General features: G+C 46.2%; 1 protein-coding gene across 1 annotated transcript; it reads right to left on the reverse strand.

Moving 5' to 3' along the window:
- Nucleotides 1-9,208: 9,208 nt before the first annotated feature.
- Amigo2 (adhesion molecule with Ig like domain 2) lies at nt 9,209-10,768 on the reverse strand. The gene has a single exon (XM_035438820.1). The coding sequence runs from the start codon at nt 10,766-10,768 to the stop codon at nt 9,209-9,211; it is 1,560 nt and encodes a 519-aa protein (XP_035294711.1).
- Between the last annotated feature and the right edge of the window lie 1,871 nt (nt 10,769-12,639).

Genomic DNA, 12,639 nt, shown 5'->3' on the forward strand with positions numbered 1-12,639 from the left:
AGCAGAGAGACAAGGCACTGTGAAGTGTCTACCAACCCCCAATGATGGGCTCACTGTAAGATAGATCCATATTTCCAGGCTTTTTACTGAGCTGGATGACCATGGACTGTGCTGTGGAAAAGACACAGGACCTCTCTAGGCAAGTCCCTCCTTCAAGTCTCTATCCAGGCATTATTTCTTCCAAGAACTCTTTGACCTCCCTGTCAGAGCGTTTCAACCTTGAGTCATTTACTTCACAGTAAAACTCAGCACTTCTTTCAAACCTGTGAGTATTTTGCTTGTTGTTGATCTTCAGGTTTGGGACGAGGAAAGGTACATATTAGGTATTCAATAATGCTTATTGGATGAGTGAAATCAAAATGTAAATATCTACTAAGTGCTAAGTTTGGGCTAAAGAGATAGATGATGTTCTGTACAGAGTGAGGTTCTGGGTCAGGAAGATGGAGACATAAAGATCAGAATAAAGAATAGTATCGGTGGAAGGCAAACTCAGCAGAGGCTGTGGGCAGGGGGAGATTCTGCAAGGCTGGGAAACAGCCAACCACTGAAGGAAAGACAGCCTCCAGCCAGGAAACACAGCAAAAGCAGAGCCCTCTTGTGGAGATGAAAGATACTGCTGCCTAACATACTTGAGAATCTGAGGCAGTTCTGCGTCCAGACCAAAGTTCAGACCCTAATATTCATGGGGAGACTAGAGCAACGCTTCCAAGTTCACCCTCTGTAAAAGGTACAATCAAAAAATAACCCCACAGGCATGAGACAGATGTACAAAGCCTTTAGCATGGAATCTTACGACATGGCTAGCATACATTCAGAGAGCTTCATTCTAACGTGGCAGAGGCGAGACTTGGGACTGTGAGTGTAGATTTGGGGATAGCATGGCCTCCCTTCTAGAGTGGATCAAGAATGGCAATATGCCACAGGGAGTCCAGCTTGAAGTGGAATCTCTGACATTTATTCCAAGACACATTAACTAGCTTGTCCGACCTCTGCAGGTGAGGATCCCAGGGAAGTTGGCACTACGGCATCTAGATCAATGGTTCACAACCTTCCTAATGCTGTGACTCTTTAATACAGTTCGTCATGTTATGGGGATCCCCAACCATAAAATTATTTTGTTGCTACTTCATAGCTGTCATTTTGCTACAGTTACGAACTGTAATGTAAATATCTGATAAGTGACTTCAAAGGGGTCTCGACCCACAGGTTGATAACCACTGGTTTAGGGGCTTTTTAACTAGTGTTCATGTCTTCACCACGTTAGCCCAGCTGGCTAAAGTGAGATGTCTCCCAATCGTCTTCCAGTTTTACCTCCTCTTGGCTTTTAGGGCCACTAATAGGCAAATCTTGATCACTCTTCAATTGCTTTAGGCTTATCTGATTACCCTCTGAGCTGCTTGGGTCTTGCCAACTTGATATAAACCTAGACATATCTGGGAAGAGGGAACCTCCATAGAGAAAACGCCTCCATCAGACTGCCTGTAGGTGGAGCACCACCCCTGAGCAGTGGTCCTGGGTGGTGTTAAGAAAGTGCACTGTGAGTAAGCTATAAGGCACAAAGTAGTAGCAGCCATACTTCCTGCCTTGGCTTCCCTCAATGGACTGTGACCTGGGACAAGTAAGCCAAATAAACCTTTTCCTCCCCAAGCTGGTTTTAGTCAAATGTTTTATCAAAGCACCTGAAACCAAACTAAGACACCCTCTCTATACCAAAATATCTTTGGGGAAGACATTACAATTACTATGCATCCCTCGTGGCCCCATAGCACTGGCAATGCTCGGTAACCTTGGCTATTTGTTACCAGCCTGGTACCCCTTTGTCCTGTCATCCTATGATACAAAGATTCTATGGACACTACAAAATTTTCTGAAAATATATTTGGTGCTTGGCTAGAAGACTGCCCGGTAGAAAATTTTAATAAAGCAAGCCATACCTTGTTAAATAACTTTTAAATTATCTTGAGAAACCTAATTTTAAAATTAGTTTGGGAAGTCCCCAAGAAGATCTTAATTGCCCATACCTTTTTTCTTGGAAATTTAAAACAAATATTCTGCTCTCCCTCAAATAAAATTTCTACTCTAGAAATCATGAATAATTTTAAAGTTTCAGAATACTGAAACTAATCACATTCATTTAAATATGTTGATATATAGTTCACAGTGATAAAGATTTTTCGTGTTAAGTGATTACGTGGAGAAACAGAAACAGGCTGATGAGCCAGAAAACTGGGGAAGCCTGGGCTACCACAGTGGTTTAAATGAGAACGGTCCCAATGGGCTCATACAGTTGAATGTTTGGTCTCCAGTTGGTTTGGGAAAGATTAGGACTTGTGGCTTTGTTGGGAGTGGGTCACTGGGTGTGGGTTTGAAAGCTTCAAAAGCCCAAGCCATTCCCACTTAGCTCTCTCTCTCTCTCTCTCTCTCTCTCCTCTCTCTCTCTCTCTCTCTCTCTCTCTCTCTCTCTCTCTCTCTCTCTCTCTGCCTGGAGCCTGTGGGTCAGATGTGAGCTCTCAGCTACTGCTCCAGCACAAAGCCTGCCTGTTACCATGCTCCCCACCATGATGGTCATGGTCTCTAGAACTGTGAGCCCCCAAAATAAATGCTTTCTTTTACAAGTTGCCTTACTCATGGTTTTTGTCCAGGCAATAGAAAAGTAACCAAAACAGCTACCTAATCTCCATCTTCCTGGATGGGTTTCCATTTGTGCTATTTGTACTGCATTTGTTTTCAAAAGCATGTCCACATCTATTATAACTTATGCTCTCCTATTCATCTTCTCCATACACTTTCCCTGAAAATTAATTACTCCACATACTTTGCATGTTTGTATGTTCACGTATACTCCTGTTTGTGCACATGGGTGTGGCAGCTAGAGGTCGATGCTTGGTCTTCCTCAGAAGCTCTTCAACTTTTGTCTGAAATCGGTTCTCACTAAACCTGGAACTCAACAACTGGTTAGATTGGTTGCCCAGGAAACTCCAGGAATCCAAGTTTACACCACCCCAACTCTCCTACCTGTAGCACTGGGGCAGGTGCATGCCACCAAGCTTTTGTTTTGGGGGGTGGGGGTGCGGGTTCAAGACAGGATTTCTCTGTAGTCTGGACTGTTGTGGAACCTACTCTGTAGACGAGGCTGGCCTTGAACTCACTGAGATCCACCTGCCTCTGCCTCCTGAGTGCTGGTAAAAAGGCGTGCGCCACCACTGCCCAGCTCAAGATAAGCTTTTTATGTGGGAACTGTGTATCACAACTCATGCATGTGCAGCAAGCGTTCTTCTGCCTGAAACACCTTCCTCCTCCTCATGTTCTTTACTTTAAAAGTTTTTAAAGTACTTTAAAGTATCATACTTTACTGATGACGTATGCCTTACAAAGTAATTTTACCAGTAAACTTGTCTATGTGAGAATATGGAGAGGTAGGTGTGTGTGTGTGTGTGTGTGTGTGTGTGTGTGTGTGTGTACATGATTTAATACAAGTTATTAACTGAGTCATCTGAGAAAATTCTCTTTACTGTTTTGAGCTTCTTTCCCATTTACTAGCCTTCCCATCTTTCAAGCTTGCTTCTAGGAGGAATGACAGTAAATCAATACTATTTCTCATCGTGTGCCTGGTACTCAGTAGGTGCTCAATATATGAGTCCAGTATAAATGCTATTTTTGCATTTTACAATGTCTATTTAACAATTTTGTTTACTTTTGTCCTTATTATAAAAGGTTTGCCTTCCCTGTAATCCATCTGCAAATCTCAATGGCCCCTAGGTAATATTCTAAATTATTCAAGAGGTATACTTTTTTTTTAATCAACTTGACATCCCTGAGAAGAGGGAATCTCGAAGGAGGAATTGCTTCAATCAGACTGGCCTGTGGGCATGTCTGTGAGGCATTTCCTTGATTGATGATTGATGTAGGAGGGCCCAGGCCACAATGGGCAGTGTCACTCCTTGGGATACATAAGAAAGAAGGCTGAGCAAGCCAGGGAGAGCAAGCTAGTAGGAAGCACTCCTCTATAGTTCTGCTCTGACTTCCATCAGTGATGGACTGGATCAGAATGGGTAAGGCAAATCAGCCCTTCCTTCCCCAAGTTGCTTTTGGTCACCTTTGTTATCACAGCAACAGACAGTAGTCTAGGACCCAGAGAAAACTCATCTGTAATCACAAAGACTCTCCAGGAAAACACCCGTGTGAATACTTTAAAAGTTTTCATGATTATTGTGATTAAAAAAAAAAACTGAATAACTTATATGTCAAACTGATAACTACCTCTCCATACAGACTACCATGATGAGAAATACAGTCCTGGAGCTGCCCTTGGGAAGGGGAGGAAGGAGGGAATTAGGAAAAGGTCTCGTGGGTTTTTAAAAAGAATAGCTTAGTATGTTGGAAAACAATGACATTTTGGTTCTCTGTAAATGGAACCAGCACTCAAAATCCTTGGAATATATGCTAACGGTGCTATGAGCTAATCAAATTTGAAAGCTTCAGTGCTCATTGTTACAAACCCGATCTGTTGTAGCTGCTTTCAGACTAAAAATAGCTTTAAAAATGAAAGAATCAGGGATGTTGTCATGTCAAAGTAATTTCAGATTTCGTCATTTGGAAAAACATAAGCCTTTAAGTTCCAGCCAGTGCTTTCTTAGGGGTCCATTTAGAGTCAGCATACCGAAATCTTGTTTTAAAAAGAAAAAAAAAAAACAGTCTATTTTTAGGGGACTAAGATTTTTCCTTTTATTAATAAATCCATTAACAAGTAATACTGCCTTTGACATGCCTCAATACATGTAGGCTGCTATGGTCCCACTTAGCATATATTTGAACAAATCAGGTAGAATGAGAATCATATAGTAAGAAAAAACTTCAAATATGATTGGCAGGCTCCATCCTAAACTTCCCGAATTTGACTCTCTGGTTAGAAGAGGGGGAAGCCCATGTTTATCTTACTTTCCCCTAAGATTGTGTGGAGAAGCCTGGCTTTGGACTTTCTGCTTGGCCTCTAGGCAAGTCAATGACACCAAAAGGTGGCAGGGATTGGCAGTGGCTGTGGCAAAGAAAACAATGATGGTGCTTAGCCTGCAGGCTGGCTCCTGGTTCAACAGTATGTCATAGGCTTCCCCAACCACACGTCTTCTTAGGTCTTCCTGAGATTGTCTGCCTGTCTTCCCTCTTATGTGCCACCCTCAGGCATTTCATTTATCCCTTTTCCTAATTAATGTTTTATTGGGGGGGCAAAGTTTATTTGGAAAATTTTAATTCATTTTTATATGCTTAGTCAAGCAAAACTAAAATTAAAAATTGAACTGTGTCTGGGGCAGTGGTGAGGAGTAATGCAGAGGCCAGCCTACATTCTAAAGTCTTTTGGGGGCATCATTTCAGAGTGTTAGTCTTGAAAATGCTGTTAAAATATTTTGTGTATGTTCTATGTGTTCTTGTATATGTTTATGTGTGTGTATACTTGTTTGTGTGTGCTCCTGTGTACTGGTGTGTCCTGTATACTTGTGTTTGTATGTGTTTGTGTGTATATGTGCTCATGTGTGCTTGTGAGTGTGCTCATGTGTACTTGTGTGTTGTACACTTGTGTGTGTGCCTGTATGTATACTTGTGTTTGTGTGTGCTTGTGTGTATACTTTGCATGTGTGTACTTTGCATGTGTGTGTGTACTTTGCATGTGTGTGTGTACTTTGCATGTGTGTGTGTACTTTGCATGTGTGTGTGTGTGTGTGTGTGTGTGTGTGTGTGTGTGTGTGTGTGTGTGCAGACAGGTACACAGTTGCCACAGTGGGAGAACAGAAGTCAGAGGACAACCTTCCCACACTGGCCTCCCTTTGCCTGTCCTGCCCTTGTGTGAGAGTCTCTTCACTGCTGTGTGAGCCAGGCTCACTGCCCTCCAGATTCTGGAGGTCCTTCTGTTTCTCCCTCATCTTTCCGAAGGTGTTCTGGGGTTAGTGATGCTTGACTACAGTTTTTTGAGCTGGGTTCTGGGGACCCCCAACTCAGGTCATCAGTCTTGGCTTTTATCCACTAAATTCCCACCCCCGTACCACTAAAATTCTTAACTCAAAATTACAATTATTTTATACACACACATATAAAAAAAGAGTGAACCTGAACCTCCAATTCAGTGAAAATACTCTAAACCCAAGGAAATTTCATCAGGGAAAGAGATGGCTCAGTGGTTAAAAGCTTTTACAGAGTACCAGAGTTCAGTTTCCAGCATGAGTCAGACAGCTTAAAACTCCTGTACCTCCAACTCCAAGGGATAAGGCGCCTCTGGGCTGCACAGGTACCTGCACTAGTACACACGCGCACGCGCACACACACATGCACGCATGTGCGCACACACACTGAATAAGTGTTTGAGAAAGAAAATGTCACACCTGAGACTGGGACTTGATTTCCCAATGAGCCTCCATCTCTCCCCACTATGTGCTCTCCCCCCACTGGCTTAAAAAGTCACCCAGTTTCGTAAGTCCAGGTTATTGCTCAGAAGAAAAATTATAAAAGTTTTGAGTGAGGCAAATTTATAAAACACACATTAATTTTGTTTCTATATTTAAAATACATGATCAGGCTCCTACTTAAAAATTGATATGCCGCCGGGCGTTGCTGACGCATGCCTTTAATCAGAGGTGGGGAATCTCTGTGAGTTTGAGACCAGCCTGGTCTACAAGAGCTAGTTCCAGGACAACAGCCTCCAAAGCCACAGAGAAACCCTGTCCCAAAAAACCAAAAATAAATAAATAAATAAATGAATAAATAAAATATAAAAAAATTGATATGCCTAGGCACTTAGAATTCCACACCACAACATTCAGTTCGAGGATTTATAGCCATTTTTGTTGTTGTTGTTGTTGTTTCCTATGTTTGGTCAAAAACAAGAGTTTTGAAAACTCGGGATTTTTTTTTTCATTTTATTATGATTAAAAGTATCTAGGTTTCCAAATAACTGTATCCTACCCCTAACCTGACATGTGGGCATTGGAAGCCACGACAGAATGCCATCACTGACTCACTCCCAGCACTGCCCCTATTTCCCTGCCAAGCCCAACACTTCATTCCCTAGAATCAGCAGCTGGAAGCCCTTACAGGTCTCATCCAGACGAAATGCATCTTAGGGATGCTCTTCAATTTTGTTGCCAGAGTGGTGCCAGCACCATCATACCCCAGAGGCAGCACCTTTGTGCCTCAGCAGCTACTGTGATCTAAATATGAAGGGAGAAGATGGCCCCGTGGTCACACCAGCTCCACACATCTCCTAATACTTAAACAGCTGCAGCCACAACAAAATGCCTGCTGGTAACACGGCTCTGAAGGATCCTGCCTACAGGGTGAGGGATCTGAGGCGCAGGGCGGTCATTTTTAACACTGTGTAATAATGTTCACAACACTGAGCCCCCATTCTGCATCCTATTCCCTAGGGACCTCCTGCCCACTCGCTCCTTAACTCCCTGCCGACCACTCTGCTACAGAGAATGCTGGACAGCACTCAGAGAGCTGTCACATGTCCACTATTACAAACTGTGTCCCCAGTGAGTCACCACTGTCAGTCAACCTTAAATCCTCATGTCTCTATAATGTCCTACTGTTCACCACGCCCAACGTTCCCTAGGAAGGTGTGTACTGGCTTCTCCTCTGCCTTGGGTCACTCTTCTGATTTTATTTCTTTTCCAAGTCCATAGGTGTTTAAGGCAACCATTCTCTTGGGCCCCTTATTTTCTCCAGAGAGCATGCTGAGCTTGGCTTTTCTTCTGTTACTGTCACTCACTCACTGTTTGGTCATACACAACCCATGATTCTCTCTGAGCCTCCATCACTCAACCCCTCGTGAGCTACAGTGAGATGCCAGTCCATCTTAACCTGTCAGTGCTCTGCTGGTCTGTCCTAACCCCGTCCCAATACTCCCTCAGTATATGGTACAGGGTTAGAAGGCCAGTGTACTCTGGGGCCGGCAGCTGGGGCTGCCAGGAAACTAGAGTCTAACATGGGAAGGAACTCGAAGCATCAGTTGTTCTGAACCCTCTGTTTTAGTGCCAGAGAGGCTCGTGATTATCTCTCAGCAGATGTGGGAATAATCAGGTCTCCCAGGCACTTGCTTGTCCTAGAACTAGAATGTAAATGTCTTCCAAACCTGGTTGGAATGCATGAGACCAGAGTAAACTGTGATAGAGGGAGTAAAAATCTGGTTAGAATATATTAAAGCTATTTTCCTCCCTCTTAAAAAAAAATAAAGTCCCTATGGTAATAACATGAATTTTGAAGAGACACTTTACTGTAATGTGTGCACCATGTGACAGAGCTCTACACACAGTACTATCTAGTCACATAAAACATCTCAGATTGCATTTGTAAATAAAACATCAAGTCACAGAGCACATGTATTTACACTGATTTAGATGTCTCAAATCCCAGCACATTTGGGTCCACTTAGTAGTTCGTGTAACTTAAGATTTTACAGATACACAAGCAGAAGGACAAACAAGCATGTTAGAACGAGGGTTTAGAGAGCTGCTCAGACATTTTGGTATCTGCATGTCCTTGGCAACAAATAATGACACCTTTAATTGTTCAGTGGGAGCTTTTGTACCAGGATACAGCATAAGGAACACAGAGAAGGGAGATAGCTCAGCAACTACACCTTTTCCACTACTTACTCCACAGGACAGAGGATGTGACATAACCCCACGGGTATTATCAGTTTGTCCATTCTGGTCTGAAATGATGATTCTTGATTGGAAAAAAAAAACAAACTTTATGCTTTATAAATAACCGAGTCTTCCTTCTACATCTTCTAAAGATGAAAGAAGTCACTAATGTTTTTCTAAAAAAAGAAAGAAAAGCTCAACTTTGGTTCTAGTAAGTTAACAGTCTATTTTTAAAGACATCTAATACATAGATTCGTTTTTTTCCTTTGAGAGCCGATAAAAGGATAAATGCCGGTCACAGTGCTTTCAGAACAGCTTTGAAATCATCAAGGATGCTGAAGGCTAAGACGCTGTTATCTAGAACTTAAACTCTCAAAAGCAACCTCCTCTTTTCCCAGCACACTGAGCAACCAGTGTGCTTGGCTTCATTTCCTAGCAACCATCTTAAGACACCATTTGGTTTTATCTCAGAAGACAAAAACAATTTCTGCCCTGCTATGGATTTTGTGGACCACACAAAGTTAAATTAGGGAGAGACTAAATCATGACACCAGACAGACACAGGCACACAATTAAGCGGATGCCACAAAGGGTGTGTCTGAGAACACAGAGTTGACTGAATCCGAGTCAGATTTCACCCTCGTGGACTTTAAGATGCCCTCGGCTATCACAGTCTCACTGGGGAAAAGCTTGACTTTCCCATTCTGCCCCGCTGCAGTATCCTTCAGGGGTTCCAAAAACACCACTCTTTTACCTCCCCTGCGTTCATCAGCTGAGGCATCGCCAGAGGGGCCAGGACTGAGAATGGAGGAATGGGCACTGCCTTGGTTCAGCACATCTTTCTGTCTCTTGGACTTACATTTGCATGGGCACGGCGTCAGGTACAGATACAGCAGTACCAGGACTATACTGGCCACGCAGGCTGCGAGAGTGGTAAAAGCCGTGTTAAATGCCTCATGAGCATGGGATCTGTTTATGGTGAAATTGCTCACATTTATCATGATATCCACAGTTTCATTTAACAGGCGTTGCCTATTCATTGCGATACAGGAATAAACTCCGGCATCCTCGAAGCCAGGGCTCTCTATAACCAGACTGCCATTGTAAAACACACGAAAGTTTCCCATGTCTTTATCAGGCTCCAGCAGTCTGTTATCGGGACCAACCCAGACAAAATCAGTATTTCCATTACCAGTCTTGCTGTCACAGTGGACAACCAGCCTTTCCCCGACCTGTGCCTCGTGAATAAAGCCAAGAGCATGGAAGGAGCTATTGATGACACTCTCAGAACAGTTCAGAAAGCTATCCTGGAGCAGGGACAGCTGATGGGAGTGTCTGGAGTCTGACCATAGGCGACAGGTATAGTCATTCTTAAAATCCATCACTGAGCTAAAGTGCCTACGGTACCAAAAGATCAGCAATGAGTACAGGGAGCAATCACAGATGAACGGATTTCCATGAAGGTAGATGCCCCTCAGCTGTTTTCCCGGCACTAAATTTATATGGTGCATTGGTATGGAAGGGATTCGATTATAAGAAACATCTAAAAATGTCAGATCGGCCAGCCTGAACCTCCCAACATACAAATCCATAGGAAACTGTGTGAGGAGGTTCCCACTCAAGTAGAGTTTCTGCAAGTGGGAGAGACCTCCAAAAGCTGCCGGGTCCAGATGGGAAATGTGATTGTTGTAGAGCAGGAGCACCTCCAGAACCTTCAGCTCTTGGAACACGGCACTTTTCACCGACTTCAGCCTATTGGATGATAAGTCAAGACACTTTAGATTTGGGGTCGTGGAGAAACTGCCCGTGGAGATACTGGTGATGTTGTTGTGACGAATAATTAGCGTGCTCAGCTTGACAAACGACATAGGAATCCAGTCGGCATCTAGAAGTCCAATTCTGTTATGGCTCAGATCCAGTCTTCTCATCAGTCTGAAAAGGTTCCCAGGCACCTTAGACAGGTTCTTGTTGGTGCAGCTGACAATGTCAGTGGCACAGATGCAAGCCGTGGGACACATTCCTGAGGCTCCGGGGTTCACCATCACGGTGATGACCAACAAATACAGCAGCTCTCTGCAACCCGGTTTGACAGCTCCAGGCAGGGTGGGCAGTGTGTGGAACCTTAACGACATTATGGTCGCCTCTGAGTCTCTTCCAGTCGCTTCTCACCAGCTCAGCCTCCCACCAATCTGGTAACAATATTTAAAAAGGGAGGAAAGTACAAGTTAACTGCCATTAGTTAACCCCTCAGTTATTCCGTATTCACTTTTGTTCCAATTAACTTTGGAAATGGCTTTCATTTCCAACAAGGAAGCAAAACAGAAAAGAAAGGGGAAAACCTGTTAAATGCTTTTTCCCCCTTAGGTTCCTCCAACTCAGTAAGATTTCCAGGTACCTTCCTCTGTCAATGCAACCGTCTCACTCTGAGAAACTCAGTTTCTAAAAAGGACGCATTCTGCCTTAACTCCCCTCCACCGACACAAAAAAACACACAATCGCATCCCGTAAACAATTGAACGGAAATACTTAGCCAGCCGTCGGTCTAGCCGACCACTCACAGCGCTGGGAAGCCGCAGCGGCTCGGGAGAGGCCGCCGACGGCCGTGCGCTCGCTCGGCAGCTCTGCGCGTCGCCGGCTCGCTTCGGGCCCCGCGCGCTCGCTCGCTCGCTCGCTCGCTCGCACCTTCCCTCCTGCTCCCTCCCGGTGGGCGGCAGCCTCTCAACTTTGGCGACTTTGGAGGCGGCGGCGCGGTGTCCCCCCGGCTCTCGCTCGGCTGCAGGTACCGCGCCGGGAGCAGGGTTGGGGTGGGGGGGGAGCTGGTGAAGCCAGCCCGCCGGAGGCGCTCGCAGGCTGCAGGGCCCGGGCTCCCGCGCCCGCCGCCCGCCTTTTATCCCGCGCGCCCGGGGTCGGGAGCGGGCGGGAGGCGGGTCCCCGCGTCCTCGCTCCTCGGGCGGGCGCCGCGGCGGGCGGAGCGGGGGAGGAGGGGGGGCGCAGCCAATCGCAGAGGCGGCCCGTGCGGGCTCCGCGCCGCCTCTCGGCCGGGTGGGACCGCAGCGCGGCCTGCGACTCTGCCACCCCCAGGCCCCGCGCCCCTCGCCCCGCACCCGCGGGGGAGCCGCCCAGCCCGGTAGGGAGCCGCCCAGTCTGCCGGGGAGCCGCGCACCGGAGCCCGCGCGTGGTGGCCCGCAGGTGGCACCCCAACCCGACCTCAGAGCCTGGCTTAGGGGCTGGGGCGAGCGAGGGGCCTGGCGGGCGCTGGGCACCGGGTGCTTGCTGGGGTTCCCGCCCGGGTTTGGAGGAGGAGGACAGGAGAGAGGGCCGCAGCGCGTCCCCTCCGGCGCCACGGGGGCTTTGGCGGGGAGGGGCGGGGAGGGGGGGGATGCTAAGGCGCCGCGGGGACGCCCCTCGGTTCCCTGGGAAAGTTCGAGCCCTTTCCTAACTCGGACAAGGCGGCCCGAGGCACCGGGCCCAATTCTAGAAGCAAAGGGGCAGGAAAGAAGGATCAACGGACCTTCCGGCTGGAGTGCAAAGATAAGGGCATTAGCCTTAGAAAAAATAAACAAACAAAAATCCAGAGTCCTGCTGGCGGCTGCGGGACTAGGATTAATCCGGTAGGGGTGGCTACGCAGAAGGACTTGTCCCCTAGAGGCCATGCAGCCACCAGGCTCCAATAGACTGAGGTAGCATGCTGGGAAGGCGTAAGCTGGACAAGGCCATGTGAAAAAGAGGTAGAGCTTGAGGCTGGTGAGCTTTTCGATTAGAAATCCATTTTTGTTTAAGGCTTAAACGACAGGATTTGACTGAGCCAAATGATCCATTTGGCCGCTGTATACGGATTAGAAGAAATAAATTACTGCCCCTACAGAACATGCTAAGTACTGTAGAAGGGATAGGGAGCCAATGAAAGACCTACCAGATTGGGGAGACAGTGGAGGCAGAGCATATGACTGGTAATACTACTTAAAAACTAAAATGGTTACCTCACTCTCCCCTCAACCTTAAC

Source organism: Cricetulus griseus, chromosome 2 (assembly GCF_003668045.3).
Source record: "Cricetulus griseus strain 17A/GY chromosome 2, alternate assembly CriGri-PICRH-1.0, whole genome shotgun sequence".
NCBI lineage: Eukaryota > Metazoa > Chordata > Mammalia > Rodentia > Cricetidae > Cricetulus > Cricetulus griseus.